This window comes from Neltuma alba, unplaced genomic scaffold, assembly GCF_004799145.2.
Source record: "Neltuma alba isolate B1F8T4 unplaced genomic scaffold, ASM479914v2 tig00010986_pilon, whole genome shotgun sequence".
In the NCBI taxonomy this organism is placed as follows: domain Eukaryota; kingdom Viridiplantae; phylum Streptophyta; class Magnoliopsida; order Fabales; family Fabaceae; genus Neltuma; species Neltuma alba.
The window spans coordinates 2,423-21,530 of NW_021635746.1; the positions used below are offsets into that span (position 1 = coordinate 2,423).

Genomic DNA, 19,108 nt, shown 5'->3' on the forward strand with positions numbered 1-19,108 from the left:
CATAACTACAGACTGTTATTATAAAGCAAATTTTTTTAATTTTTTTATTACAATTATAAACTGTTCAGACCAGATTTTAACAGTTTAAATTTATTTATTTATTTATTTATTTTTAATGATATTATTTTTATAAGATGTTAAATCTGAACTATTGGAATTTTGATCCAATGGTTGTGAAGAGAAAAAAAAGATAGTGGAGGGGAAGAGGATGGAAGGCAGTGGAGAGAATCCAACTCCCTATATATCATGCCTACAGGCTCCATGCATATCTCCAACTGCACTGAATGAAAAAAGATCACACAATTAACTCATCATCTCCTCTGTCACTGCTCGTCTCCACCTTCGTCACTTTCCTGTCATTATTGTTACCGCCAACAAAGTCAAAGTTGTAAAGCACAGGCAAAATAGCAATGTTGCAGAGGAGGACGAGGAGAGGTCCGAAGATCCAAAGCAAAAGAGGCAGAGCCGAATAAAAAAGCCTATTGCCCACTGTGGTCAGCATCGTGCCCTTCTCCAAGAGGTCGGTCAAGTAGTTTGGAGTCAATATGGAGGCCACAACGACGTCGTCTCGCGGAGCGCATATGAGGATGCCCACTTGGTTGAGCAGCCTGATGGAGAGAGAGTGACAGAAGAAGGAGAAGATGAAGATGGTGAGAATGGTTACGTACTTGAGAGACACCACGAATTCGTTGTACTCGGCTCCAAAGACGCCGTCGTTTAGGGCCTTCTTTGCGCTGTAAGTGCTGCTTATCACTGCCGCTAGCCCTGCAGCTAAGAGGATGGAGGTTGTGGCCATAAGAGTGCATCCGATTAATTGATTCCGAAGCGACTGAGCTGCCGCAACGTTCTTCTTTTCTAAATCCTATGCACAACATCAACAACATCATTTAATTACTATATTCATAAAGAAAATTTGATCGAATTTTGATCTTGCTCTCTGTAGTTTCAAATTATTAGTTTTAATTCTTATAGCTTTATGAGAACTTAATTTGAGTTTAAATATACGAACCCAAACTAAAACTCATTAAAAGCACAAAGACCACTAGATTCAAACCAAATTCTTAGGTAACTATAGGGATGAAACACCAACGATTTGAAATCATAGAAATCAAAATCAAAATTCAATCAGAATATAACTATTAACAAAGATATCAGCCCGTACTTAATTATTCGATTAGCAAGTAAGAGAGAAGTTTACTTTTAAAAGGATTTTTTATCAATCAGTGTGAATAAGCAGCAATATATATGTGCAAAATATTATTCGAACTTATTTATAATTAGCTAAGTTGTTTTAAATTACAGACAGAGATAACTATGATGATTACCTTCAGGATAAAAGAAACCCAGGAGCGTCGGATATGAGAGTTGATTCCTAAGGTTGTGGTGAGAGGCTGTGTTCGAACCTTATGCCATAACCAAACATAATAAGTAATTGTAATTACAAACCCTAAGGGCCCCAGAATTGCATCTAGATAATACTTCTTCCATTCCATTCCTATTCCTTCTCCTCCTCCTCCTCCTCCTCCTTAACTTCTCTTTGCTTTGATTCTTTATAATCAATTTTTTGTCTCACTCCCTATGTTTCCTCCGTTTTCGGCAAAAAATTAAAGGCAGGCAATTTTCTGGAAGATTATTCCTTTCCCTGTATTGGGTTTTTGTTCTTATTTTGTCCTTTGTGTATATAGCCACTCTCACTTTTAAGGGCTTTATAAGACATCACACTTGCCAATCTTTGGGCATTAATATTGATTTATAACTCTATATCGTTTGGACCACAAGATTAATTTGTATATATTGGATGGCTTTTTCTTATTTTTAAATAACATAGACCATATATAGTATTTTTTAGCAGTCAATTATAGTAGCAAAAATCAGATGAATTCACATTGTCAGTGTTAATCAAAATTGGTGTCACACAATTAGGTGGGAACTGTATATGTATGGTGCGAGCACCTACTAATTTTTAATACGCTTATTTTTATTTAATTTTTGAATTCTTGGACTGCTATAATTTGAAAAACTGGGTGACGCTTTCTAGTTAGAGCAAAACTTTTAAGCCACCACATGAATATAAAGAATGTAGAATGAATAGATGTTCATGAACTAGTTTTTTTTTTTATTATTATTAGCGTTCATGAACTAGTATTAAGTTCCATAATGATTCAGTGAAACTAATCAAATTGAAATCTTGAGTATAATATACATTTATTCCAGATGATCACGAGGATTCTATATAATTAGTTATTCCTTTATTTCTCACTTGGATGTAAATCTATCATTCACAGTACTGTAACCGAATATTTTGCTATCAATATGCCCAATTTTTTTAATAGAATTTGAGTAATTTATTTTGTTTATGACTTTTAAGTAACACGATTTATAAAAGTTAAGGTGGGGTATGTGTAAAATTTAATCTAAAATATAAGATCTGCTAAGTAATACAAAACTAGAATGGAAGAAATATCATCATTCAACAACAAAACAAGGATATTATATTACAGCTGGTCATAAATATCAAATTCACCTTATTGACAATCTTATTAGAGGCACTGTTAGTACTAAATGTGGATATCTTTCTCCAATGATTATTCTAATATTAATTCACCCCATTATGACTTGTAAAAGACTTGTCCCTTCTATTAAACCCAACCTCTGTTGGCCCCGGAGGTAGTAACTGATAAGTTTAAGTGAAGAACCTGATTTTGTGTTATGTATTTTATAATGATTTTGATCCCAATGGTCGGACCATGGGCTGGTGTAGGTACCGGCTCATTCTTTTTAGTATTGGGCCGTTTATGCGACTGGACCGTTTTGGGCCGGATTTTAGTCGTTATTGGGCAGTTAACAAAAATGGGTTTGCAAAAATCCCACAAGTGTTTTATTGGGGCGAGGGTCTGAGGGAATAATGCATTAACAAAGCAAATATAAGGGAGTGTTTGGATAAAAACCAAACCATGGTTTCAGAAGTGCTTTTACGGATTACGAAGTAAATATGTGGAGGAGGTTACCTCGTTTTGCGAAAAAGTGCTTCTGAAACCACGGTTTTAGAGCATCCAAACAGGCCCTAAGGCTAAAGGTGAATGCTACCAATCAAGTTGGATCTAACAGAAAGAGTTAGTTTCTCATGATATAATAAATCAAGATGTAAATTTTTACTAGGAGAGATACCTGCATATAGTATTCGATAGTACTGGGAATATGGGTCGGGCCAATCCTACAAGGCAAGAATTTCAGAAATGTCCCATTTTGCTAGGCCTACCCTTAAACTGACAGGCTTAGGGTCAACCTGCTAGCTTTTGGCCCATTTAAGCAAAATTGCAATTTTTGATATTTTTTGTTTTATGAAAAAAAATAAAAATAAAGTAATAAAATTACTAATAAAAAAGCATAAATATGAATAAAATTAAGTTACAAACGTAAAATATCATTATATCTAAGCATCCACCAACATCTAATAACATCTAAAATATCCATCAACAAAACAATAACATCCAAAAGTTTTATTAAGAGTGCAAATATACAATAGACAAATACTATCACTAATTTTTTGAAATTTCATCATCACTATCATCAATTGCTTTTCTTTGAGTTTATTCTTCTTTAATAGTAAAAATATCAAGTTTTGCTCTTTCATGAAAATTTTACTTTAAAATTGTGCAGCTTATCTATTATTTTATTTTAGGGTTATTGTTGAAACTCAAAAATTTCTAATTCAAATTATAGAATCACAAGTTATATAAATATAAAAATATTCTGTTATCATATATATATATATATAGTTTAAAAATATCAATGCATATAATATAAATTAACTTGTTATTAAAGTCCAAACTAACCTTTTTTTTAATTTAATTGAACAAATTATTTTCTAAAACCAAATAAATCAAACCATTTTATGAAATTTAATTCCAAATGAATAATAATTAATAAATATTTGATATATCATTAACAATGTAAAAAAATCAATAATATTAGCATTATATAAAAAATTAGAAAACAAAAAAAAATTATATAAGAGCCTAAATGGGCTGGCCCTGGGCCTTGCAGGACCGGTCCGTTTAGGCCCTTGGACCTATAAGGCCATTTATTTTAAGCCAGTTTTCAATCTCAAGAGAAAAATTCTGATCCCAACCCTCATAATTTCCAGGCCTAAACAGGCCAATCTTATAGGCTCATCCTGTTTTTCTAGCTCTAGTACCCAATAATGTTTTAAATAAGATTGTCTTCGATAAGAAGATACCTATACCTACCAAAAAAAAGAGGCTAAGGATGAATGCTCTAGAAGTATAATTGAATGGTATATTAATGATCGTTTCCCGTAGAAGATGCTGATAGCTATAGAACATGTTCCTTTAATTAGAAAGCTCATGCCTGATAAAGGTGTGTTTGGATGAAATCAAACCATGGTTTGCAGAATAGCTTCTGGAGAATAGATTCTGAAAAAAATAGATTTTGGAAAGAATAGATTTTGTGAAAAAGTGATTTTGAGAAGTATGAGTGTTTGGATAGTTGTTATTAGAAATACTTTTTATATATACAATTGGCATAAATTAATATGATAATTATAGAAAAAATATATTTTATGATATATTTTAATTTGAAGGAATAAAATTGTTAATAATATATTTTTTATTAACATATATTAATAATATATAAGATAATATAATTAATAAATAATTAATATGTATATATATTTATAAGATATAAGATTAAATATGTTTATAAAAAAAACAACAAGATACATATCCTATAGGCTCTCACACTCTCCCTTTTTTCTCCAAAAGTAAAAAATTTCTGCTTTTCCCAAAACCATGGTTTTAAACTCAAACCATGGTTTTGATTTTTTTAAGAGTGTTTGGCTATCATTTTTTCCAAACCATGGTTTGGGATGCTTGTCAAACACACCCGAAGTCGTGCTCGCTGGTGTTGTGTTGAGTTGTTAGTTATCATGTTGGTTATTGACTTGTTAATGAGTTATTTTTAATGATTTCATTGTGTTGCCACGTATGTTGTCTTTTTTTTTTTTTTTTTTGCCTGAGTGTTGTCACGTATGTTGTCACACGTGAACTTATCAACTTTCCAATAAATTGGAATAAGTTATTTCCAAGAAAAAATCACAAAAGAAAGGTTAAAAATTACTAAATATTAAATAACGAATGTGATTTACAAATTCAGTATTATTAACATTAAAAAAATATTGTTATTAAACCTGATTTGGGAATTAGTAATTTTTGGCTTCTTCTTTTGTTAATTTCCCTATTTTCAATCTATGTAATGATTTCCTATTTAATTCTTTCTATTTATATCATTAAATATGTACTCGTATCTAATTTTATTTAATTATTACGTACTAATTAGTCCGATTTTAGCCCAAGATCCGAGCGTAAGAACCAGGAGTGAAGGTCCTGTTGGAAAAAACATTTTTTTTAAAACTGTTTTCTATAAGTCGGAAAAAACAACCAAAAAAGCAAAGGAGATTTTTTTTTTGGACTGAAAAAGCAAAGGAGATTGGATGAGTGGTGATTTGGATTTATATTTGTGCCAAATCTATTATTTGGATGCGTGTCCGCGTCTGTGTTTGGACTTTTTATTACAATTCCTTTATAATATCAAATATCCAATCTACGTTAATTATTTCAAATATCAATCATCCTCTTTTGTTATTATCCAAACATGTAGGACGATTCATATATAATATCAAGTCACACAAGCAGGATAATTCATTTTTATTGGTGTGGATTTTTATACTACCCAAAGTCCAAACAAAGAATTGTAAAAAGAAGGACTAATTATAAAATGGTTAAAAGTATAGGGACTGAGTTACAGTGAGTCAAACTTTAAGGACTAAATTACACCGAGTTAAAGTATAAGGATTGTGTTACAAATGAATGAAAACCATAAAGACTAAGAGATTAATTTTCCCAATTAAATATATAATTTTAAATCTAAAACTCAAGTTCAATTCTATTTAATCATAAGTTACTCAAAGAAAAAGAAATTACGTGATTAGTGATTTGCAAAAAATATTATATTTTTACTTAATATATAATGATATGATAATTGTTTCCAAAAGGGTGAAGAAAAATTTTTATTACTAAAATATTTTAAAGGGGTATTATCATCCGTTTAAGATAGAAAATTTATTATTGTCCATTTGTAAGAAATATGATTTTTTTATTAATTTATCAAAAGATGTTGTACTGTTTTCCCTATGATTTCCAAAAACAATATATATAAAAAACCCAAGCAAGCGGTGAAAAATGCAAACTGAAAATGTTGGAAATAAAAAAGAAGACGACTTGATAAGGGGCTTGAGAGAAAAAAGAAAGGCTATAGGTAAAATATTCAATAATAAGAAAAATAGAGTTCAATAAATTAATAAAGTTCAGCGGGAGCAAAATCTCAGACTAAGTATTTAATGTCAAAATTATATCATATATAATCAATCAATAATATACAGATAAATTATTCAGAAAAAGAAGTGGCCTTTTCTCTCCAAAATGAGAACTTTCGGGTAGGATTCATGTTATAATTTGTTAAATAAACCTGGTGTGTGTGTGTGTGTGGATCAATTTTAATTTCCAATTTAAATTTTATAAAAAGAAAATCAATTTAAATTTAAATCATGATTTGAAATACCCAATCCTTTTTAGAAAATCTGATGAGATAATCTTTTTGACTAAGATATATTTATTTATCATTATTTGAGATTAAATTATGCATTAAGTGCAAGCCAGGCACTATAAATAAACCCCCCACGCCTCATAAAATTCCCAAACACTCGTCTTTCAAAATCTCTGAACACTCGCAGCTCGGAAACGCTGTCTGATCAGAAGAAAACAGTAATTTCTGGGAATCATCATCCATGGATCCACAACTCTGCGCTAATGGCTGTGGCTTCTTCGGCTCTCCCGAGAATCACAACTTGTGCTCCAAGTGTTACAAAGATCATATCGTCAAGCTCAATAAAACGATCAGTGAATCAATGACAAATCTCGCCGTATCGTCTTCTTCATCTGATGAACACAAGAATGAAGAGTCCTCGTCGATCGGCTTCATGAATTTTGGGGTTTCTGCTTCGGAATCATCTGATGAGTTTCAAGAGAAAAAGAGGTGCAAGAGTTGCAACAGAAAGGTCGGAGTAACAGGTGGATTTCGGTGCCGATGCGGAGACTTGTTTTGTGGGAAACATAGATATCCAGAAGAACATTCATGCACGGTGGATTATAAGCAGATTGGTCGTCAACTCATTCAAAAACAAAACCCACTTTGTGAAGCTGATAGACTATTCAGAGTTTAGATGATTTCTTCTGAGTTCTGCTCAATTTGTTTGTTTTTTTTTTTTGTTTAGGAATCATTCTTTAAAGTTGTCATCGACAATCAATTTGTAAAGTTGTGGTCATCTTCAGGCATCAAAATCTGTTAATTTTATTGCCACTAGCAACATGTTGTCTGAAAGTATCGTGACCAAATCACCAGCACATACCTTGATCAAAGTTGACCACAAATATAGGAGTCCTTTTTTCCTACAGTGCATTTGGATAATTTTTTTAAAAAATTATTTTATACCCCTCTGGATAGAATTTATTTTTTAATATAAATTACACTACAAAATGAGTTTTACATTAATACTAGAGGAGTGTTAGTTAAACATTCACATCAACATATTTCTTTTTGAATTAATATAAAAATTTTCAAAAATTAGTTGTTGTGTTTTGCAGTTGAATTAAGATGTTTATTTACATCACATTCTTCGACAGAAGAATTTAATAAACACATTTACTTCAATTTTTTTTTTCTGGAAGATATTCCAGGAGGAAACTCTAAATTCAGTTTATGACTTGTCTTTTAAAATTTAAGTACTTCGCCGGTTCCTCAAATTAATTCCAGAACTGATTCAATGATACCGAAAACAGAGTAACACGTCCAATGTTTTGAGTTGTGACACCGTTGGAAGCATGGACTTTTAAGGTATAAGCATCAATAAATAAGCTTGTATTTGCCCTCAAAGGAAACCACACACAAGATGTCGGCCATAAATTGGTACATCCACGAAGCCAAGATTAAAATAAACATGAAAAATTCTTGATTGACACACGGAATCATAAACCAGTACCAAAGCTTACAATCAAGTCAAAAACAAGAAGAAAAAGAACACGAAAACGAAACATAATTTTTTATCAGAACAATTAGAACACATTTAATATCAGTGCGCTATGGTCATTAACTAGAACTACAAACTTAAACGTAGGTATCAATAAGCGATCTCCTCATCTCGTCCACAATAGCACTAGGCTGAGCTTCCCTAAGCTTGAAAACACTCTCAACCACTGAGAGTTCTGTTGCCGTTGTGTCTGATCCACAAAAGGCAGTCCAATCATTAACAGTCATGCCAGCAGCTATGACCTCACTACCGCGATTCACAGTCCCAGCAACCAAAGGAACCTGAAGAAGTGTGGAGAGCTCATCCAAGTCTTCAATCGAAGTGTGCGGGTGAACCTGCACCAAATTTAGGGTCAGACTAAAGATGATGTTCAAACAATTTAGAAAGAATCTTTGATTCTCCTTACCAGACCACCTCTGTTGGAAAAGGCGCAGTAACTTCCGACAAGAATATTTCCGGCAATGGTCTGCCTGAAAACTTCTACTCCCAGCACGTCTGCAATCAGCTCCTCAGTTTCCTGAACAAAGAGGTTCGCAAATTGATGTCCAGATGGAACGATGGTGTTGCGTTTTTAACAAGTGATAAAGACTATCAACAGAGATGACGATTCCAATTCTATTAGCATAATGGTCTCCCTTAATAAAACATTAAAATATTCTCAAATCACAAATTAAATTACAGCAAGACTAAATAAAAGCTGGTCATGCATTAAAAGAACAGCTTTGGTTGGGAAGCCTTTGTATAAATAAAACAAACTCCTCAAACATAATTATGTGCGTGCTTTTCAATAAATTATTTACAATTTATGGGAGTTGTCAATAAAAGATGTGATAAGATTCAGATAGACACGCAAGAAAGCACGGTGTCAACTTTAATTTTGGGCCTACATGCTTGATAATTGCAAAATATGAGAAAAATTTTGCTCAAGGAAGAGGAAAAAAGAAACATTGAGTTAAGGTATGAGCATCCCTCCGGAACAATTTCCAATATAAAACAAGAAAGTAAAGGACACAAAACATATAATAGATAAACAAATAAGGAAATACCCTATCAAGATCAGTGTGCGCGAGTGCCACATGGTCATTACACGCTATACAATTTCCAAGAGCAGATAATCTTTCTTCTACACGCTGAACAACAACTTGATCTGGTAGACTGTTTCTTAGATGTTGAAGTTCTTTTGCAGTAGCCGTAACAATAACATCATAAGTCAGCATAGTAAGCATGGACTTTGAAGGTGATTAAGAAACATTAGACTGTCATACAACCAAAAATACTAGTAATTTATAAGCCATAAATTCCTACATAGCAACGGCACAGAGTATCATAATTGACAGACATAAATAAGCTCATCAAACCCAACACTGATAAAGTTCGTTGAATCATGTTTGACCAAGACAATTGAAGATCCTGGATGGTTGCAGATAAACAACAGCTTTTAGAGTCATTTTAACACTCAATAAAATATCAAACTAAAATATGATAACTGGATGAGCACCCAGAGAGTGCCAGATAAACCAACTATCAGAATGAGTAACTATTGCATAAGACAGCCAACAACCTACAGATAATACACAGAAGTTAAACATATTAAATATGACAAATTCATCAATCATTAAATGAGATAACTCAAGTGAACCGGAGTCAATTAAAGTAAATATCACGTGTTGCAGCAAGATATTGAATACAGATAATTTCTCTGACAATGTTTGGAGGACATCCCCCCCCCGGGGGACCAAAAAAAAAAGAAGAAAAAAAAACAGAGAGAGAGGGGGCTAGAGAGAGCATAAAAGGCCAATAATACATATAAGTGGAATCACCTTGGTCTGTGGTATTGTGTGGCAAGAGAAGCCCATTCTTGTTTCCTGCAACCCAACAAAAGAAACTAAGCTAATCAGGTCAAATAAGATGGTAATTCGTCTCAGAAGCTGATATTTAAGAGAAAAGCATTTGTGAGAGAGAAATAGAGCAAGGCCATCTGTTAAGTGTTAACTGCCCAGGGGGTATCCATAGCGAAAACTAATACAAATTAAGAAAACAAGAAAATAGAAGACAGAAAAGAGAAACTTTACCAGCACAAAGGCGGCCAACTATGCGAGTGCCGGCAATGGAAGTCTTCACCACTGGGATAACACCTGATAATTCAGACTCAAAGACACTGTATCCAAATTAACTTGTGAGCATATAGGATTGACCAAATAGCCATGTTCAGAAAACCTACTTAACAGCCCTCTCTAGTTTAAAATCATAAATACTTTAAGGAAGACATTTAAGTGTTTGGAAATGAAACTCAACAAGGGGAGTTGGAATCAGTTCTGGCAAACTTTACACCAGTTTTTTGGTGCAAATTTTAAACTATAGGAAATGTGGGTCTGATTCTTTACTTGATCTGCAATTGCCCATAAACTTAACAAACTGCAAATAGCTAATAATAAATTTGAATCAATATTGAAATCCAGTCTCATGGATCACCAACGACACAGAGAGAGAGAGAGAGAGAGAGAGAGAGAGAGAGGAGAGAGGAGAGAGAGAGAGAGAGAGAGAGAGTCATGAAAACCTGTAGAAGCTTTCAGAACCTCCGATGGCAACCAAACAATAGGCATTGGTAAGTTTAGAGAACACTCCAACTTCACAAGAGTTCTCAAACATAAGTCCTGCAGAAAATACATAGCAGCATTCATTATATTATTTGGAAGGAGGACAAATGCGTACACTCCTACAGCCGGGGACACACACATACACAGGACAGAAGGATCCTTTGTAATCACGCATAATGTATATTAACAACGGAACAAAGCTTATACATCTCACTTACTAGTAGCCATGTTTGAGAGGATAGAAACCTTCTAACCCAGGTAAAACACTTGAAGACAATGAGCTGAAATTCTGTTCAACAGAACAAGGAACAGAAACGATCATTGATATGGATACCAATATGCATTACAAAGCAAAGTGTCTACAAGCCAAGCATACTTGTTCGATGTAAACAAGTGAGCATGGGTTATGCGATTATGCTATCAGGGTTGGTCTCATTAGACAAGCGGTAGAATTAAAGGGGGTGCAAAATGATAGCTCCCGTGGAAATACAATTATTAAAAGAATTTCATAAGTTTTACGATTTAAACACTTCGCCCAGCCCTTCTATTACCAATTCCAATGTTGATGCGCTCAAAAACTTTGCCTAACCTTTAGCAATTCCAGTATTCATGCATGTAAGATCACCTTCAACAACTCCTACCATGGCTGATGATAATAATATCTATTTCTTTCTGAAATTTTCATGAAACATTTCCGTTTCCGTAATTTCAGGTTTCTTATAGTAAAGCTCAACAAGCCTCGTGGTTACAAGATAACATTCCAAGAACCGTGGGCATGACATTTGACACAGCGCAAATAAAGAAAAAGATTGCCTCCCAGGACTTTGACGCCGAAAACGTTTAATTGGGATTAAGCAAGAACCAAATATGGGCACTTCAGTTTCAACTTTCAATCAGGCCACAAGAAATTCCAACTTCCAATGATCATCTAAATGAGGGAGGAGAACAATCAATATGCATAAACGCGAAAAAATATACCGAGAGCAACGTGGAGGATCAAGCACGGGAGAACAGAAAACGGCAGCAGCGAGGAAGAGATCACCGGAGCCGTGAAACAGGGGAAGGGAAGAGCGGTTGCGGGAGCAAGCGGTGAAGGAGGAGGCTAGGGTATTTGAATATTTGACTGCGATGTGGTGATACTGATACCGTTCGCCTCAGATTTTTAATAAATGTGAGGCGTGCAGAGCAAGCATTTTTGTTGATTATTTTTTCCAAAAGCATTTCCAAAAAAATTAATAATAATAATATGCTTGGCGAACACGGGCAAGCTGTGCTGGGAAACGGGCTTGGGTTATGAATTGGCGGCCCTCCAAACATGGCCGACCTGGAATGAGCCACTGTTTTATCCCAATTTTTTTAATGAAAATATATTAAGAAAACAGAAATTAGTGGTGCAAAGTAATTTTAAAAGGTATATAGATAAATGAGAAATTATATTATAGTATATAGGGTCCGTTTGGATTGACGGTGAAAAAAGTAGCTTATTTCCAATCTAACTTTTAGAAAAGTAAGATTGGATAAAAGTTAAATTGGATAAGTTGAATTGTGTTTGGATTGGAGTTTTAAAATGTTAGTTTGTAAAAGTAAGATTGATAAAAGGTTGTTTGGATTATGATTGAGTAAAAGTAAGTTTGATTGTAAAATTATCAAAATGGGTATGAATTTTAATAAATAATGAAATATGATTAAAAAAAATGATTTTACATAATGCAATGAATTTAAAATAATTTAATATGAAGAAATGAAATTTAATAAGTAAATTAAATTTTAAAAATTTATAGAAATCATAAAAAAATATTTTAAATATAAAGTGAAACATTAAAAAAAAAAAAGAATGGAAGGAAGTACATCAAGAGTGTTATGAATATTGCATGAGTGGATGTCCATAACCCCTAACCCTTAGAATTCTCATAGGATTCCTTACCTTCAAGTGTCATAAACTACATAACCTCCCTAATGAATGACTTGGGAGGAGTTTCTTATTGTTAATGCTATTATGATGTTCTTTATTCCTTTGTAACCTTAGTATAGGACTTCAATGCTTGGAGGCCTATAAATAGAGGGCATACATGAGGCATTTGTACCTTGAACCAAAGTGAATGAGAAAAGGCCATTGTCTTCTCTATCTCTTGCTTTCTTTTCTACTCTTCATTCTCCTTATTTCTTGTAGTTTTATAGCACGTTATCAGCACGACCTTGCTCTGAAAATTTGAGGTATAAACCCTTCGTAAGATGATGCACTCTTCTCATTGTTCCTAACTTAATCATCACAATATATATCTATGTATTGACTACATATTAACTTTATATTATCTTCTTTCTTAATTATCATGTTTTATATTATATAATGTTACTCTATTGTTCTTTTCTTTACATTTTAATTTTTTTTTCTCATTATGTTATATATATATTTATTTTATGTTAACATTCTGTTTTATTTTAAGTCATTTTATTTTTGTTGTCACATTGTAAAATATTATGTTTGTTTCAAATAATTGATGTAATTTATGTATCATCTCCATTTGGTATCTATGGTATTTTACATTATTTTATCTGTGTTGTACTAACTCTCATATACATATAATTTACAGTGTCCCATGTTGTTTTATCTATATTGTACTAACCCTTATATACATATATACATATATATATAATTTACTGTTGTTTTATCTATATTGTACTAACTCTCATATATATATATATATATATAATTTACACTGTTTATATTTTTTTTTCCCCTATCATTCTATTTGTTTGTATTTATTTATGTTGTTTATATATGTTGTTTATATAATTTATTTATAATAAGGCCTAATAATTTATATGTTGTTTATTCATTATTTATCAATTTATATTTATTTCGTTTATCTCACTGTAGCATTATTTTTATTTTTATTTTTAGTTTAATTTTTATTATATATTAGTTAGTCTATTGTAATATTTATATATTTATTTATATTACCGCATTTACATTACCGCTTTCCCCCTTCCCCCTATATATATTTATATATACGTTGTCTCTATATTATTATTGTAACTAATTATTTGTGTTGTTTATTTTTTTTTTCCCTCATATATGTTTATTTGTCATTGTTTATTTATTCATTTATTTTGTTTATAATTTTAAAGAATAATTTATTTATGGGTGACTTTTGAATCCTAATATTTTATTTATTGTGTTTAGTGTGCATCAATTTTATTATAATTCTAATTTTTGTTATTATCATTTTAGTTTGATCCATGGCCAATCTTACCAAACTCGAGTTTACGGCTCTTGATATCACTGGAAAAAACTATTTGTCTTGGGTCTTAGATGCTGAAATCCACCTAGATGCCAAAGGTCTAGGAAGTACTATTTTACTTGGAAATGAAGCAACTAGCCAAGACAAGGCTAAGGCTATGATTTTCCTACGCCACCATTTGCATGAAGGGTTGAAAGCTGAATACCTGACGGTAAAAGACCCGTTAGAATTGTGGAATAATTTAAAAGAAAGGTATGATCATCAAAAAACGGTAATTTTGCCTAAAGCTCGTTATGAATGGATGCATTTGAGGCTCCAAGATTTTAAATCTGTGACTGAATATAATTCAGCAGTTTTCAAAATAAGTTCTCAATTGAAATTATGTGGTGAGAAAATAACAGATGAGGACTTATTAGAAAAAACATTTTCAACTTTTCATGCTTCAAATGTGCTCCTGCAGCAGCAATATCGTGAAAAGGGTTTTAAGAAATATTCTGAATTGATCTCATGTCTTCTTGTGGCTGAACAAAATAACGAGCTATTAATGAAAAATCATGAGATCCGTCCCACTGGATCAGCTCCATTCCCTGAAGCGAATGTGACTGTACACAATAATCATCATACACGTGGACGCGGTCGTGGTCGTGGTCGTGGCCGAGACCGTGGTCGTGGTAGGGGACGCACAAATTACCGTCATTATGGTAGGGGAAGCAACAATTATAACCCAAATACCCACCAAAAGAAGAAACTTGGGGATGGGCAGAAAAAAGATAAGAATGGCCCTTCAAGAGTTGTTGAAAATCAATGTTACCGGTGTGGCATGAAAGGACATTGGTCACGTACCTGTCGTACGCCTGAGCATCTAGCAAAACTTTATCAGGCCTCTATAAAAAGAAGTTCAAATAATGCGGAAGCAAATTTGACTTTTCAAAGTGATGATGTGGAGGCAAATTTTGCATACAAAAATGATAATATCAATGAGCTAGATGATGTTAATGGCCTTGATGCTATGGCACATTTGGATGTGGCTGATTTCTTTGAGAATCATGATTAGAAGAATTTGGATAATTTTAGTTTGCTTTGTTTATGCTTTTTAATTTAGTTTATGTTTATTTATTTCTCTCTTTTTTAAGAGTATTATTAATCATGATGTACTTCGAATTTATATTAATGAATGTTTTTTTTTGGGTGAAGAATATGGATGTTTCTCTTCCTTTTGTTGGGCACAAGAATGAAGATATATGCCTGATAGATAGTGCTACAACACACACCATACTCAAAGATAGAAAATATTTTTCTCATCTCACGATAAATAGTGCAAGCGTCAATACTATAGCGGGTAATACAAAACTAATTGAAGGCTCCGGAAGAGCAATTATAATATTACCCAGAGGAACAAAATTTGTTATTAATGATGCTTTATATTCCTCGAAGTCTCAAAGAAATTTATTAAGTTTTAAAGATATTCGCCAAAATGGATATCATGTTGAGACTATAAATGAGAAGAACATTGAATATTTGCATGTTACAATGGTAAGAAATGGAGAAAAATATGTCATGGAAGAATTACCGACATTATCTTCTGGTTTGTACTATACAAATATTAGTACAATTGAAACAAATGCTACGGTAAACCAGAAGTTTACTGATAAAGATACGTTTATTGTTTGGCATGATCGGTTAGGCCATCCCGGATCAACTATGATGCGAAGAATTATTGAAAATTCACATGGACACCCATTGAAGAGCCAGAAGATTCTTCAATTTAAAGAATTTTCATGTGCTGCTTGTTCTCAAGGCAAATTAATTATAAGGCCTTCATTGACAAAAATAGGAGTTGAATCTCCTGCATTTCTAGAGCGTATCCAAGGAGATATATGTGGACCTATCCATCCACCATGTGGACCATTCAAATATTTTATGGTTTTAATAGATGCATCTACAAGATGGTCCCATGTGTGTTTGTTATCAACACGTAATTTAGCATTTGCTAGATTACTTGCTCAAATAATTCGATTAAGAGCACAGTTTCCAGACCATGCAATTAAGACAATTCGTCTTGATAACGCTAGTGAGTTTTCATCTCAAGTTTTTAATGATTATTGCATGGCAACTGGAATAACAGTAGAAAAATCTGTTGCTTATGTCCACACTCAAAATGGCCTAGCAGAGTCATTTATTAAACGCCTCCAATTGATTGCTAGACCAATGCTCTTGAGAACAAAACTTCCTATTTCAGCTTGGGGACATGCAATTCTGCATGCAGCAGCAATTATACGCATCAGGCCAACAAGTTATCATGAATTCTCCCCGTTACAATTGACTTTTGGTCGAGAGCCAAATATTTCCCATCTTAGAATTTTTGGATGTGCGGTATTTGTCCCTATTGCTCCACCACAACGCACAAAGATGGGACCTCAAAGAAGGTTAGGGATATATGTTGGCTATGAATCTCCTTCTATAATTAAGTATTTAGAACCATTAACAGGAGATTTGTTTACAGCACGTTTTGACGATTGTCATTTTGATGAGACAATTTTTTCAATATTAGGGGGAGATAATAAGCAGCTGGATAAAGAAATCATATGGAAAGCATTATCATTATCTCATCTAGATCCTCGTACACAACAATGTGAACTTGAAGTTCAAAGAATAATTCATTTGCAAAATATTGCAAATCAACTGCCAAATGCATTCACTGATCCTAAGAGAATTACTAAATCTCACATTCCAGCTGAAAATGCTCCAATTAGAATTGATGTCCCAGCAGGACAACTAGAAAGCGCAAGTGAAACCAAACCACGCCTGAAGCGGGGTAGACCAATCGGTTCCAAAGATAAAACTCCTAGAAAGAAAAAAGGAGCAAATAATCATGATGGTCATGATAGTCAAATTGAGGAGGCAAGTCCTATAGGAGAGGACCGAAACATAACTAATCAAAAGACCTCAGAGGAGGCTCAGGTACCTGAAAATAATGAAGAGATCTCAATAAGTTATGTTACTACAGGAAAAAGATGGAACCGAGAGAACACAGTTGTTGACAATATTTTTTCATATAATGTTGCTGTTGAAATAATTAATCAACATGAGGATCTTGAACCTACATCAGTTGAAGAATGTAGACATAGAGATGATTGGCCAAAATGGAAAGATGCAATTCAAGCAGAGTTAAATTCACTTTCAAAGCGTGAAGTTTTTGGACCTGTAGTCCATATACCAAATGGTGTGAAACCAGTTGGATACAGATGGGTCTTCGTGCGCAAACGAAATGAGAAAAATGAGATTGTTAGATATAAAGCACGGCTTGTAGCACAAGGATTTTCACAAAGACCTGGTATTGATTATGAAGAGACATATTCTCCTGTGGTGGATGCAATCACTTTAAGATATATAATTAGTTTGGCAGTCCATAGAAAACTTGAAATGCGTTTAATGGATGTTGTTACGGCATATTTATATGGTTCTTTAGATACTGAGATTTATATGAAAATCCCTGAAGGATTTAAATTGCCAGAGGCATGTAAGAATTCTCGAGAAAATTATGCAATTCGTTTGCATAAATCCTTATATGGATTAAAACAATCTGGAAGAATGTGGTATAACCGACTTAGTGAATATTTGTTGAGAGAAGGTTATAAAAATGATCCAATTTGCCCATGTGTTTTTATAAAAAGAAATGGATCAGAGTTTGTTATAATTGCTGTCTATGTGGATGATTTAAATATAATTGGAACTCCTGAAGAGCTTCAAAAAGCAGTTGATTGTTTAAAGAAAGAATTTGAAATGAAAGATCTTGGAAGAACAAAGTTTTGCCTTGGCTTGCAAATTGAGCACTTGGCAAATGGAATTTTCCTCCATCAATCAACTTATATTGAAAAAGTATTAAAGCGATTTTACATGGATAAGGCACATCCGTTATCTACTCCTATGGTTGTAAGATCACTGGATAAGGATAAAGATCCTTTTCGTCCTCAAGAAGATGAGGAAGAACTTCTTGGTCCTGAAGTACCATATCTCAGTGCCATAGGTGCATTAATGTATCTTGCTAATTCAACACGACCTGATATTGCATTTGCTGTTAGTTTATTGGCAAGATTTAGTTCTTTCCCAACAAGAAGGCATTGGAATGGAATTAAGCATATATTTCGATATCTTCGAGGGACAATTGATATGGGATTATTTTACTCTAATGAATCAGAATCACAATTAATTGGCTATGCAGATGCAGGATTTCTATCAGATCCACATAAAGGCAAGTCTCAAACAGGATATTTATTTATTTGTGGAGGTACAGCGATCTCATGGCGTTCAACAAAACAAACTTTATCAGCTACCTCATCAAATCATGCGGAAATAATTGCAATTCATGAGGCAAGTCGAGAATGCGTTTGGTTGAGGTCAGTGACTCAACATATTCAAAAAATGTGTGGTTTTTCCCTTGAACAGAAGATTCCAACAGTATTATATGAAGACAATACAGCATGCATAGCTCAATTAAATGGAGGATATATCAAAGGAGACAGAACAAAACATATTTCTCCAAAGTTCTTTTTCACTCATGATCTTTTGAAAAGTGGTGATATAGATGTTCAACAAATTCGCTCATGTGACAACCTTGCTGATTTGTTTACCAAGACACTGCCGACTAGAACATTTGAGAAGTTAGTGTATGGTATTGGAATGCGCAGACTTAAAGACTTAAAATGATGTTATCATTAGGGGGAGTAAATATTGTGTACTCTTTTTCCTTCACTGGGTTTTTGTCCCAATGGGTTTTTCCTAGTAAGGTTTTAATGAGGCACAATACTCATTATGGACATCCAAGGGGGAGTGTTATGAATATTGCATGAGTGGATGTCCATAACCCCTAACCCTTAGAATTCTCATAGGATTCCTTACCTTCAAGTGTCATAAACTACATAACCTCCCTAATGAATGACTTGGGAGGAGTTTCTTATTGTTAATGCTATTATGATGTTCTTTATTCCTTTGTAACCTTAGTATAGGACTTCAATGCTTGGAGGCCTATAAATAGAGGGCATACATGAGGCATTTGTACCTTGAACCAAAGTGAATGAGAAAAGGCCATTGTCTTCTCTATCTCT

General features: G+C 33.3%; 4 protein-coding genes across 4 annotated transcripts; 2 read left to right on the forward strand and 2 right to left on the reverse strand.

The window, feature by feature from the left end:
* Nucleotides 1–295: 295 nt before the first annotated feature.
* On the reverse strand, nucleotides 296–1,493 carry LOC114760550 (uncharacterized). The gene is made up of 2 exons (XM_028949814.1): nucleotides 1,326–1,493; nucleotides 296–862 (listed from the first exon to the last, which is right to left on the reverse strand). The coding sequence occupies exons 1-2, from the start codon at nucleotides 1,491–1,493 to the stop codon at nucleotides 296–298; spliced, it is 735 nt and encodes a 244-aa protein (XP_028805647.1).
* A 5,372-nt stretch (nucleotides 1,494–6,865) lies between these two features.
* Nucleotides 6,866–7,300, forward strand: LOC114760534 (zinc finger A20 and AN1 domain-containing stress-associated protein 12-like). The gene has a single exon (XM_028949791.1). It carries the CDS (start codon nucleotides 6,866–6,868, stop codon nucleotides 7,298–7,300), a length of 435 nt encoding a protein of 144 aa, XP_028805624.1.
* A 729-nt stretch (nucleotides 7,301–8,029) lies between these two features.
* On the reverse strand, nucleotides 8,030–11,897 carry LOC114760542 (eukaryotic translation initiation factor 6-2). Its single transcript, XM_028949798.1, has 8 exons — nucleotides 11,740–11,897; nucleotides 10,980–11,050; nucleotides 10,722–10,818; nucleotides 10,237–10,322; nucleotides 9,985–10,029; nucleotides 9,211–9,341; nucleotides 8,571–8,681; nucleotides 8,030–8,499 (listed from the first exon to the last, which is right to left on the reverse strand). Exons 2-8 carry the CDS (start codon nucleotides 10,987–10,989, stop codon nucleotides 8,242–8,244), a joined length of 738 nt encoding a protein of 245 aa, XP_028805631.1. The 5' UTR covers nucleotides 10,990–11,050; nucleotides 11,740–11,897; the 3' UTR covers nucleotides 8,030–8,241.
* A 2,104-nt stretch (nucleotides 11,898–14,001) lies between these two features.
* Nucleotides 14,002–15,057, forward strand: LOC114760535 (uncharacterized). Its single transcript, XM_028949792.1, has one exon. The coding sequence runs from the start codon at nucleotides 14,002–14,004 to the stop codon at nucleotides 15,055–15,057; it is 1,056 nt and encodes a 351-aa protein (XP_028805625.1).
* The last annotated feature ends 4,051 nt before the right edge of the window (nucleotides 15,058–19,108 follow it).

Excerpts from the sequence above, each read along its gene's own strand:
- LOC114760550 (XM_028949814.1), bottom strand. The coding sequence starts at position 1,493 with ATGGAATGGAAGAAGTATTATCTAGATGCAATTCTGGGGCCCTTAGGG. Across the intron at positions 863-1,325 it reads GGGTTTCTTTTATCCTGAAG|GATTTAGAAAAGAAGAACGT; the intron begins GTAATCATCATA and ends TGTTGTGCATAG.
- LOC114760534 (XM_028949791.1), top strand. The coding sequence starts at position 6,866 with ATGGATCCACAACTCTGCGCTAATGGCTGTGGCTTCTTCGGCTCTCCC.
- LOC114760542 (XM_028949798.1), bottom strand. Across the intron at positions 10,323-10,721 it reads GGTTCTGAAAGCTTCTACAG|TGTCTTTGAGTCTGAATTAT; the intron begins GTTTTCATGACT and ends ATTTGGATACAG. Across the intron at positions 10,030-10,236 it reads AGTTGGCCGCCTTTGTGCTG|GAAACAAGAATGGGCTTCTC; the intron begins GTAAAGTTTCTC and ends GTTGGGTTGCAG.
- LOC114760535 (XM_028949792.1), top strand. The coding sequence starts at position 14,002 with ATGGCCAATCTTACCAAACTCGAGTTTACGGCTCTTGATATCACTGGA.